Consider the following 12,182-nt stretch of genomic DNA (forward strand, 5'->3'; position numbering starts at 1 on the left):
GTTTGTTGAACTTCTTGGATCTGTAGATTTATAGTTTACAGCAAATTTGGAAAGTTGTTAGCTGTTACTTCTTCAAATGTTTTTCTGCTTTCCTCTTTCTTCCCCTTGGGACTCTAATTACACATGTATTAGGTTGATTAAAGTTGTCTCACAACTTACTGATTGATGCTTTGTTCATCTATTTTTTTTTAAATGTATTTTTTAATCTCTGTATTTCATTTTGGATAGTTTCTATCCAGTACATTTTTCATCTCAGACATATCTTTCATCTCTAGAATTCAGTCTGGGTCTTGTTAATATCTCTTCTCTGTCTTTCTCCGTGCTCATGTTTTCCTTTACCTTTTTGAACATACGGAGTATAATAGCTGCATTCAGTGTCCTTGTCTAATAATTATCATCTGTGTCATTGCTGGATCTGTTTCTATCGATTTTTTCTCCTCATTATGGATCATGTTTTCCTTTTTCTTGCATGCCTTTTTGATTGGGTGCCAGGCATTGTAAATTGTATGTTGTTGGGTACTTTTTTTTTTTTTTTTAATTCCTTTAAATATTTTTGACCTGGGAAGCCCTAAGCTAACATTTTTTAATGTTACCTGTTCCGGTCACTGGGCTAGGTGTTATTGAATTTAATCCCTATCACGACCTATGGATGGGTACTATTATTTCCCCCATTTTACAGAAGAGAAAGCTGAGACTAGGAGAGTGATTTACCCAAGGCTGAGTTATGTGTCCCACAGAATTCATGTTGAAGTCCTAATCCCCAGTACCTCAGAATGTGTCTGCATTTGGAGATAGGGTCTATAAAGAGGTAGTGAGGGCTTCCCTGGTGGCGCAGTGGTTGACAGTCCGCCTGCCGATGCAGGGGACACGGGTTCGTGCCCTGGTCCGGGAAGATCCCACATGCCGCGGAGCGGCTGGGCCCGTGAGCCATGGCCGCTGAGCCTGTGCATCCGGAGCCTGTGCTCCGCAACGGGAGAGGCCACAACAGTGAGAGGCCCGCGTACGTAAAAAAAAAAAAAAAAAAAGAGGTAGTGAAGTTAAAATGAGGTTATTAGGGTGGGCCCTAACTCACGATGACTGGTGCTCTTATAAGAGGAATTTAGGCCACAGATATGCAGAGAGGGAAGACCATGTGAAGACACAGGGAGATGGTGGTCATCTGCAAGCCAAGGGGAGAGACCTCAGAAGAAACCAACCCTACCAACACTTTGATCTTGGACTTCTAGCTTCCGGAATCTTAAGAAAATAAATTTCTATTGTTTCAGCCACCCAGTCTATTGTACTTTGTTCGGGCAGCCCTCATGAACTCACAGGATCACCACAGCTAGTGAGTCCTGAGCTTTGGGATCTGTACTGGCTGCCTGCCTGCAGAGCCCACCACTGCTGAACTGACCACTGCTGCTGAAAGGGTTCTCTCAACTACAGGCTGCCTATCAGCTTCCTGAGAGGGGGAACAATCTGTTTCTTCCTCTATCTCCTGCTGTGGACAAAAGACCACACTCGTTAGCAGGTACAAGTTCTTTTGTTTATTCAGCTGCACAGCTAGGGGAACTTTCTGCTATCAGTGAATTCCAAAATGCACATGTGAGCAGGGCACTCATACATAGAAACACGAACAGATTATGATTGGACCAGTATGGCACCTTTAAATCCCAGGAGCCCCTCTTGGATATGGAACTAGTTCCTGTAATACAACCAAACTAAGTATACAGAACCTCTGCTGTTGGAATAGCTTCTTTTGCACTAACGAAGTCAGAAGAGATGGCCTCAGGTCAACATTTTGCCTACAAAATATTCTGGTTTCAGCTCTTTTCAGTGATGAATACAGGGTGCTGCAGTCAAAATGATGGCTATTTCTGGAGTGACCACCACCAAGACCAGAGCTCTAATCCATACCCTTGACGTCTTGACCACATCATCTGCCTCCCAGATCCTGCTCTGCCCTTTCAGGGACCAGGACTCTCCTTCGCCAGTCAGTCCGCAGCACCAGGCTGCAGAAGTGGGGAGATGTTCCATGGGGTGGAGCACGCTCATGGTCTTCCCAAATTTGTTCTCTCCTTCTCCAGTTTTAATTGGGCAAATTGTCACCCTGCTAGAGGTGTTTTCCAGCCTCCCTGGTAGGTAGATGTGGCTGTGTAGTTGAATCTTCACCAAAGGATTGGGTCCCCTTCTGCGACACCTGCTGAAAAGGAAATTGCCAGTCCTTGAGACCATTACTTCACTCTTCCTGGGAAATGGAATGTGGATACGGTAAGGATCCAGCATCAACCATGCAGACAAACACATCCTAATCCAGGGGACAGAGGAGCAAGGTGGGTCCCTGACGTACCTGGTGAAATTAAACTGAGCTGTCCCTTAGACCAGGGCTTGAAAAAAATTTCCTGTAAGGGGCCAGAAGTAAATATTTTAGGCTTTGTGAGCCACAGTCTGTCACTTAACTCTTCTTTCCTGCTTTTTACACTTAAAAAAATGCAAAAACCATTCTTAGCTTGTGGGCTTTAAAAAAACAGGCCGCAAGATGGATTTGGCCTGTGGGCTGTTTGCTGACCACCTGCTCATGTCTGGACATTTATGTGAGAGAGAAATAAAACTTGTATCTCAGAGTCAGGGAAGGCCTCTCTCAAGAGGTGACACGTAAGTGGAGATCTAGACAAAGTAAAATGTGACTTATGTAACTATCTGGGAGGAGAGCATGGAGTTAGGGAATGGAGAATGAGGACAGAGGTCCTGAGGTGGAAAGGAGTTTATAACACGGGCCAGTTAGCAAGTAATCACCTCCTCACTCCAAGTCTGCCGTCCCCTGCCGTACTCTATGAGACTGGAGCTGGAACTGTCGACATCTCCCCTTTGCCAGCTGGCACAGTGTCAGGCTTTGCCAGTAAAGGGCACTGGAGGGACAAAGCAAAGAGGAAGGGGCTTGTCCTTCTGGTAGTTTTCCTTCTTGTCCTTGCAGTGCAGCACCCGTCCTCTGGTGAGTTTGCGGGCACCTCGACCAGTGGCTTCCTGCTCTGACCTGCAGCGCCTTGATGAACTTCACCAGCCAGTGTCAATATTTAACAACTAGTTAAAAAAGAAAAGCCCTGATTTGTAGCATTCCTGATTTCCACGGCATGAATACTCTCACCATGACCAATTTCAGTGCAGGCTGGCGAAAAGAAGTGCAGAACTGGCTGTTGCAAGCCTGTACAGACCAGCTCGCACATACCCCTGGGGCAGCCACACCTGTCCAGTCAGGCCTGAATTTCACCTGTCCAGTCTTGGGCTGGGGGTGCGGGGGAGGGTTGGCTCTCCTAGGTCTGCTTCTTCCTCTGATGCTCTCCCTCAGTCCTAGAGGTAGTAGCTCTTCCCCATGCTGCTATTCCTATATTAAGATCTCGTTACCTCCTTTAACAGATAATCCCCCTTTACTAGCTAGCACTTCTTTGTATTAAACGTTTCCTGCTCAAAGAACAAGTGTGGTTTCTGTCTCATGCCTGGACACTTGTAGATGTGACCCTGTCCCAAGAGGCAGCTCAGTATGGGGCCGAGGAAGGGCCAGGACCAAAGGCCCATTCACAATAATACTAATATAGGATGGCCACTGCCTGCACAGCTGCTCTGTGCCAGGCCCAGAACCCTAATGAAGTCGGCATCTTGGCTGTTACTCGCAGCCAAAGGCATGCTAGTTGATACAGTCATCTCAAACAGAGGGCATGAGGCGATGAGCTGAAGGTGGGACTAGGTAAACATTTTTTCCTAAATCAAGAAAGACACAGGAAAAATCTTAAGGTGCTTATAACTTTTATGGAATATAGTCCTAAAACTGATCAGACAAAAGTACAATTCTGTCTGGAGACTTTCTCACCCACAGTCCATTGGGAAGGCTCTTTTCTGGCATGAACTCTCTGATGTCTGATAAGCTCAGAACTCCATCTGTAGGCCTTTCCACATTCTTTACATAGGAAAGGTTTCTCTCCACTGTGGATTCTCAGATGCTGACTTAGATATGAGCTTTGACTGAAGGCCTTCCCACACTCATTACACTCGTAGGGCTTCTCCCCTGAATGAACCCTCTGATGCTGAACAAGGTGAGCACTCCACCTGAAGGACTTCCCACACACATGACATTCGTAGGGTTTCTCTCCTGTATGAATTCTCTGATGCTGAATGAGGTTTGAGCTCTGGTTGAAAGTTTTCCCACAGTCACTGCACTTATAGGGTTTCTCTCCAGAATGGATTCTCTGGTGGATTATAAGGTGTGAGTTATAAATGAAGGCTTTACCACATTCACTGCATTCATGGTCTTTCTTCCCTGTGGGAGTTGTCTTAAGGGTGACGACCATCTGCCTGAAGCTTTTCCCCTGAGCGGGGGACTGCTTCAGCCTTTCCCCTTTGAGATTTCTCTGCTGCTGCTCTAAAGGGGCCTCAACTTCAGAGGCAGCTTCAAATGTAGAGGTGCTGGTGGTGAGTTTTTCTCTGAGCACCTGTGATTCCACGTCAGTAATGGGTGGTTCTGGCAACGACCCTTTGTCCTTGGGCTCTGCATCATCTTCTGCAACAACTGATGGAAAATGTAAATATACCTGTTCTGGATGTATAGAGAAATGACACTTGGATTAGGATTTCTGGCATGAAAATAAAAGCTTAAAAAATATTCAATATACACACACGAGAAAATTCAGAAGGAAAGTCATTTAAATATGAACACTGGTCATCTGTTGGTGATGGGATTTTGTAGGGGAGAAGGTTTCTCCTTTTTTCTCACCCCTCCCCCTTATCTGTTTTTTCTAAATTTTCCTTAACGGAACACTGCAAAAATGTTATTTGAAAAATAAATTTCAAGGCAGGACCTTCTTTTTTAGGATTTACTCTTAAAAAATATGAGCAAAAATAATATTTTCAAGAAACTGGGGAGTGATGTTGTGTGGGAAGGGGAAAATGAGAATCACAGGTTGAGGGAAAAGGGACGTTCCTAAACGCGCAAAGACCCTGCTCCTCCTGACTCCGTGACCTTCACCTCTTCCCTGTCATTCCCTGCCCCACAAATCTCTAGCCACAGAAAAGGATCCCCAAGCAGCTGGCTCCTTTACTGAAGGGACGACTGCCTTCTTGGTGCTTTCTGCCTTTCCCTTTGACCTGCTCCTTAAAAAACGAAGAGAAGAGTGCTTTGCGTTTTGGTTTTTAAAACATCTCTAGCGCTTTTTGTCTTTTAATTGTAATGCTTTCTGTAGTCTAAAGAGGACAAAAAGCAATTGCTATAAGGTAATGCAAGACTTTAAAAATACATTTTTTTTCAGGTTAAATGCTTGTGGTTAAAGAAATCTGAAACATGCTTGCTGAAAAAAAAAGTCAAACAGTAGTTAGCTTTGAAGAGAGACTTACAAAACAGAAGTAAAGGAGACAAGGAGAACTCTGCAAGAAAGGCAAGGAAGTGCTGGGAAATAAAAACATACTTATGGAGCAGACACTAAGATTAATCTCCATTTCTAGTTTTTCCCATTTTGTTGCCAACAAGAATTTGAATTTTCATAGGCTTTTGTCTGATGGTGGTGGGGTTGTGGTGTAAAATGAAGTATTTAAATAGAGTCTTCTTGATTAGCAAAATATTCATGTCACGTTCCCGATGGTTCATGAGGTTATACAGCACTCAGCAAGGCCAGTGTGTGGTCCTGAGGCTCTCCCTCTAGAGTTTGCCGTAGGAAGGAGGAGAGGATGTTTGTGGGGATGAAGGCAGGCCGGAAAGGAAGTTTTTGTGGTGAATCTGAAGGGCAGAAGTGTAGATAGAAGAGAGTATCAAATAGGGTTTTTAGGTGGGGCGTAGGTGGTAGATAAAGGTGATGACAGGCTGTGTCTCACGCGGAGTGTGTTATGGCTTAAAAAGTATGTTTTGGGAGTCATGAGAAAGTTGAAAAAGATTTCCAGGCTGGCCTGTAGCCCAGGGCAGTGGAGATGATGAGGCAGGAAGTGAATGAAGTATTTTCTGGTCCTGTTTTAGGGCCCTCTAAAGCCCGGAGATGCTGGTGAGGCTTTACAGCCAGGTTATGATTGAAATTTAATCCTTACAGCTACTACATGAGGTAGGTTATCGTTATTCCTAATTTTGTGAGTGATGAAACAGGCTACGTCTCTCACCTAAGAGGTAAGAATAGTAAGGGCAAGATGAGGATAGCCAACTCTTGACCACCTCCTCTGTGCCCTTTATACCCTCTCCTCCTCCTCTCCCTCCCCACAGAATCCTGCTCCTCACCACGCTCTGGGAAAGGCTGGGTCTCCTTAGGCTGGAGCTGGATGCTTGGTTTCTCCTGGGCTGCTCCCACAGGCTCCTTCTCCTCCCACGGCTCTTCCTGTGCAGGTCCGTGTACCGGGCCTGGGACCTGGAGGTGATCAGGCACCACTCGGTTTCTGTGGAGCCAAAGCTTCCAAGGAGACTTTGGAGAGCCTCCTCAGAGTCAGCACAGGGGCAGGAAGAGGAGCTAGAGTCTTATTCAGGACTTGAGGGCAGAAAAAACACACAGAAACACACACTCACTGCTCTGCCTGGCCCAAAAGAGTTTTGAACTTGGCAACTCCCCCTACTGCTGCCCCTCTGTCCAGCCTGAAGGTCATTGATCTGGCTCCCACAACAGATCGTATGTTCCCCTTCCCACCTGCAGTCCTGGTTCATCAAGTCCTTTCTCTAAATCCTCCAGCACAGTCACAGCCTCCTCTCCACTCTCAGGGTGATGTCCCCGCACCCAGGACTGGAGCTTCTCCGGTAGGATGGTCAGGAATTGTTCCAGCACCAGCAACTCCAGGATCTGCTCCTTGGTGTGCCTCTCGGGCCTTAGCCACTCACAGCAGAGCACCCTTAGTTGGCTCAGGGCCTCCCGGGGACCAGGAGTCTCCTGGTAGCAGAGCTGCCTGAAGCGTTGGCGGAAGATCTCCTGACTGGGAGAGCGGTTCCCATGTAGCCTGGTCTCACACTCCCAAGACTGTTCCTCTTCCTTTGGCTCCATCATCATAATCTTCTCTTGACCCTGTGTATCCTGAAGGGCCAGAGTTTCAGCTGCTGTTAGTGATCCAGCCATCCTAGCCTGGACTGGCTCTGTAGAAGGCCCATACTAGCAGGAGTCTTTCAGGGGCACCCTGTAACATAAGTAGAAATCATTCTTTTTTTTTTTTTTTTTTTTCTGTACGTGGGCCTCTCACTGTTGTGGCCTCTCCCGTTGCGGAGCACAGGCGCCGGACACGCAGGCTCAGCGGCCATGGCTCACGGGCCCAGCCGCTCCGCGGCATGTGGGATCTTCCCGGACCGGGGCACGAACCAGCGTCCCCTGCATCGGCAGGCGGACTCTCAACCACTGTGCCACCAGGGAAGTCCCATTCTTTTTTTTTTTTTTTTAATTCATTAACACACACTCAGAATCTACCAAGAGTCAAACCCTGTACTATACCCTTTAATACTTTTTTCTCCATTCCTCTCCAGATTCTTATTCCAGTAAGAGTCATTGCCTTTGAGATACTTACAATCTGGTAGACAGATATGTAAAGAGTTTGCTACACTAGATAATACAACTAGATAAATGCTATAGCAGGAGAAAACAGCAGGAAAAAAAAAAAGTGTTCCGGGATCCCACTGGAAGAAACAAGTCTTAAGCAAAACCCAAGTTTCCAGAGCTCAGAGCTGAGAAACGTTTCAGTGCAAGGTGACTGACTCTCAGAGGTATTGAAGAGGCAGCCTCCTCCCAGATGGCCTCTCCACTCTTTCTCAAGTTTCTGTAGTGGCCACAACAAAAGAAAAATTTAAAATTCCTATGAGGCAATCTTATTCAAACGCCCAGGATCTGTAGTAGGGTCCTGAGATGCGGCTGCTATGGGCAAGACGTGGTCTCGGGTAAGGTGTCCAGCATCAGGAAAATCTAAAGGGAAGGAGGTGGGACGCACCCAGAGGCCATTAAAGGCACACAAACAGGGGCGCTGGCCGAGGACAAAGGAAGCACGGAAGACGAGCGCAGAAGGCTGTTTCTCGGGGTGATGTTCCGGCGGCGCCAGCCCGCAGCTGAACTCCTGCGCACGGCACTGGGCAGGGGACCGCCCGATCGCCTGGGGAGGGGGCTGTCCTCCATACCAGTTACAATTCCCCACCCTTCACTTTAACCCCTGGGATCTCCAGAGAAGAGAAGAGGCGCACCGGGCCAGCCACCGCCCTCCACAACACGTGACGTAATCCGTGCAACCGGGCGCGGGAACCGTGGGGACCCGGACCCCGTTCCGCGCGGTCTGGCCTCGGCTCCTCACAGGGTTGCCTGCGGGGTATGCTCACTGCAGAAACCGCCGCTGCCTTCCGGGACTGGCCATAGCAGCGCGGGCCAAAGAGCGACACCCGGGGCGCCGCCGCTAAGACTCACCTCGCAGGTCCCGGAGCTCCCATCTGACCACTTCTGCGTAGCGCGGTTCCAGCCCACCCGCGGGGGCATGTGTGCGCCTGCGCACCCGCGGCCGCGACCTCTCCGGTCGCGGAGGGCTCTGGGAATCGCAGTCCTTGGACAGGGGAGCGGGGCCGGTGTGAGCGGGCCTTTTGGCTTAATGGCTGGAGGGCCTCGCTTTTCTGTTCAGTTGTAGGCCCAGGGGCCGTCCAAGCCGATTTAAACGGCAGGGAAATTCCAGCCTGTGCGTGGCCTCTTTGCAGCGTTTCCTCCTCTGCGTTCTGTTTTCTCGTTACATCTTCCCAGACCTGATTAAAGGGTCACAGCCTAGGAGGAAGTTACCCCCAGGGAGAAAATATTCCCAACCACCGGCCTATGCGTGTCCGTTAGTAAATAAAAAACAATTCCTGCGGAGGAGTAAAAAGAAATGTAAGGTTGCAGTTTACTGGGGTAGGGGAAAAAGGACTTGTTGATAGAGGAAATCACTGCCATCTTCTTTTCCAATAATGAGAGAAATATGCGTCTGATTATGAGTTCTAGGGGAGGTAACCATTATGAGAATGGAAAAGTACAGTAGAACGTCCAAATTAACAAGGGAAAAAATAGGATGCACTAGAACTTGAGCAAACTAGTAAAAATCAGAAAGAAAAGAATCCAACTGGATCAAAAGAGGAAATCAAAAGCGAAATTACAAACTCTTGAATTCTGCAGGGGGGATCAGGAAAGCCTGAGATAAGAATTTGGACAATTCATTAGCTGTTTAGGGATAGGCAATAAACAGAACACTTCATGGTAAAATCTATAGGACCTAGCAACAGCCATGCTTGAAAATGTATAACCTTAACTACCTCACTTGTTAATGAAAATAGATATAAAACAATTTAAGTCACCTTAAGAAACTTTTTTTTTTAAGCTAAATTTTCTTTTTTTTTTAATTAATTAATTTATTTTTGACTGTGTTGGGTCTTTGTTGCTGCTCCCGGGCTTTTTCTAGTTGCAGCGAGCGGGGGTTACTCTTCGTTGCAGTGCATGGGCTTCTTATTGCGGTGGCTTCTCTTGTTGCAGAGCACGGGCTCTAGGTGCGTGGGCTTCAGTAGTTGTGTCTCGCGGGCTCTAGAGTGCAGGCTCAGTAGTTGTGGCGCACGGGCTTAGTTGCTCCGTGGCCAGTGGGATCTTCCCGGACCAGGGCTCGAACCCGTGTCCCCTGCATTGGCAGGCAGATTCTTAACCACTGTGCCACCAGGGAAGTCCCAAGAAACTTTAAAATCATAGTAAAATAAACCCAAAGAAGCAAAGAAGAGTGAATCAGTAAAGATAAAAGCTAATTAATGGGGACTTCCCTGGTGGCACAGTGGCTAAGACTCCGCGCTCCCAATGCAGGGAGACTAGATCCCACATGCTGCAACTAAGAGTTCACAGGCTGCAACTAAAAAAAAAGATCCCCCATGCTGCAACTAAGACCCAGTGCAGCCAAATAAATAAGTAAATAAATACTTTAAAAAAACATGGAAAAATTAAAAAGAAGAGATAAATTCAAATGCTAATTTCTTTGAAATGAGCAATAAAGCCGATAAACTTGTTTAAAACCTTATTAAGAAAAAGAAAAATTAACCAGAATGGGAATGAGAAATAGAACATAACCATAGAATCAGAAGAGATGAAAAGAATTAGAGACCATTTCATTAGGGTAGGACTTTAGGGTAGGATATTGGAAAACCTAGATGAAATGGATGATCTTCTGGCAAAATATAAATTACCAAAATTGTGTGCACCAGCCAAATGTATATAAAACAACCCTGACTGGGGGTGGCAGGGGGTGGCAGGGGGTGGGTAAGAAGACCCCAAGAAAGTGCTAGAGAGCAATTACATTTAGATGTAACATGAAGCACCACTTTCTGGCAAACAACTGAGTTTTAAATGGGAATCATTAAAATACTTAACTAGAGGGAATTCCCTGGAGGTCCAGTGGTTAGAACTCTGGCACTTTCACTTCCGGGCCCGGGTTTGATCTCTAGTCAGGGAACTAAGATCCCACAAGCTGCGTGGCACAGCCAAAACAACAAAAACACTCAACTAGAAACCAGTCACCAAGTTTAATTTGAAATAAATGGATACTTTGACCAAGCAAGCAAAATATAATTTAACCTGAATTTTTTTCTGCAGTGACTAGTTTATGGTTACATCTGGAATGGAAAGAAAAGAAAGGAAATTACACATACTGTGCTCCTGTGATGACTATAGTTTTCAACAACTGCCACAAAACTAGAAAATTATAAACTCGGACATTCATTCAAACATTTATTGAACAAAAATATATATGTAAATCTAGGTCTGTGTTGGAGGAGAGGGGATACAAAAACGTAGTTCCAAAAAAAACCAAAAAAAACAAAACGTAGTTCCCTGCTTTCAAAAAGCTAAATGTGGGGCTTCCCTGGTGGCGCAGCGGTTGCGAGTCCGCCTGCCGATGCAGGGGCCGCGGGTTCGTGCCCAGGTCTGGGAAGATCCCACATGCCGCGGAGCGGCTGGGCCTGCGAGTCCGGAGCCTGTGCTCTGCAACGGGAGAGGCCACAACAGTGAGAGGCCCGCGTACCGCAAAAAAAAAAAAAAAAAAAAAAAGGCTTCCTGTAAGCTGTGAGACTGGAGAAACAAAGGACTTTGGTTTGTTCATTCAAACAAGTCATGCTTCAGTGTTTGAATTTTTCTTACAATGAACAATGTAAAAAAAAAAAAAGCGACAAGGCATTTTCCTTTAAAGAATTGAGTGTGTGCCAGAACCTGTCAGACACGTTGCCTGTGTTTAAAGAAAAAGTTAGTTTAAGCGGTGGGGACTCTGAATGCCGCAGGGGATCAGGAGAGCCTGAGATAAGAGTCAGGACAACGCATTAGCTGTTTAGGGACAGTAATTAGACCAGACCTCAAACTAAATGCCAAGCCAAGAACTTTTACTTTAGGTAATGGGCACCCACTGGCTACTTTCTGAATGTGAGTTTGCATGTCTGTGTGTGAGATAATAAAAGCAGTATTTCAAGAAAATCAAATAGTGGTGTGTATGATGGATTAAACAGGTGAACAGTTCTGAGGCAAGTAGAACAGCAATGGAAGACCAAGGCTCAGAGAAGCCAAGTTCACTTTCACTCTCAGGATCTCAAGGTGCTGCCAGATCTGATCCAGATTCTTTATGCTAAGAGGAAAGAAAGCACATGGGGGTACAGTCTCCTTGATCACACATCCAAAAAATGGTCATGGATACCCTTCAGAGGTAATGAGGAAAAATCATTTTACCCAAGATTCTAATAAAACTCCAGAGACAGAGAAACCAGTCCTTCCAAGCTCGTCCCCAGCTGTTCAAGGCCCTCTTCACCATAGGCTTAACTCATGCCCAACCATACAAGACATGGGCATAGTGTCACATGACTGACCAGAATTTTAGGTCTTCTAATCTCATAAACATCAGAGGTAGGGAGAAATTTCCTCCAAATCTTTATTTCATGAGAGATTCAGAAGCTGAAAGGAGAAATTATTTGTACTCTAGCTGCAGCCAAAGGACATCAACATATTTACCTGCTCTATTTTCAACATCCTCAACTGCTACATTCAAACCCATCCTGCTTCAGGGAAGAAATGGTTTGGAGGAAAGGAGCCAGCTCAAGAGGAGATTTAGTGACCAATGTCACTGGTGTGCTTGGTAAAGACAGATTTGATAGTGTGTTGGGAGAGAGACCTCAATGGGTTGAGGAAGAGAGTTAAGAATTGGAGACAATGTGGGAATCCCCTGGTGGTCCAGTGGTTAGGACTCTG

The 12,182-nt window shown here is 46.3% G+C and overlaps 1 protein-coding gene across 2 annotated transcripts; it reads right to left on the reverse strand.

Moving 5' to 3' along the window:
• Positions 1 to 881: 881 nt before the first annotated feature.
• Positions 882 to 8,547, reverse strand: ZNF232 (zinc finger protein 232). Of its 2 annotated transcripts, none has more exons than XM_079904941.1 (4): positions 8,367 to 8,547; positions 6,627 to 7,104; positions 6,227 to 6,353; positions 882 to 4,567 (listed from the first exon to the last, which is right to left on the reverse strand). In XM_079904941.1, exons 2-4 carry the CDS (start codon positions 7,044 to 7,046, stop codon positions 3,807 to 3,809), a joined length of 1,308 nt encoding a protein of 435 aa, XP_079761067.1. In that variant the 5' UTR covers positions 7,047 to 7,104; positions 8,367 to 8,547; the 3' UTR covers positions 882 to 3,806. The 2 variants fall into 2 exon arrangements, 1 of the variants encoding a protein (XP_079761067.1); XR_013825077.1 differs by lacking the exon at positions 8,367 to 8,547 and having other exon boundaries at positions 2,164 to 2,179; positions 2,776 to 4,567; positions 6,627 to 7,780.
• Positions 8,548 to 12,182: the final 3,635 nt, after the last annotated feature.

The sequence above is a fragment of the Stenella coeruleoalba genome, assembly GCF_951394435.1.
Source record: "Stenella coeruleoalba genome assembly, chromosome: 19".
In the NCBI taxonomy this organism is placed as follows: domain Eukaryota; kingdom Metazoa; phylum Chordata; class Mammalia; order Artiodactyla; family Delphinidae; genus Stenella; species Stenella coeruleoalba.

Bases quoted from the DNA above. Each gene is read 5' to 3' on its own strand.
- ZNF232 (XM_079904941.1), bottom strand. From the start codon at position 7,046: ATGGCTGGATCACTAACAGCAGCTGAAACTCTGGCCCTTCAGGATACA. The intron at 6,354-6,626 runs GTGGGAAGGGGA...GATCACCTCCAG, and splicing joins TTGATGAACCAGGACTGCAG to GTCCCAGGCCCGGTACACGG. The intron at 4,568-6,226 runs GTGAGGAGCAGG...CTATACATCCAG, and splicing joins CCAGCCTTTCCCAGAGCGTG to AACAGGTATATTTACATTTT.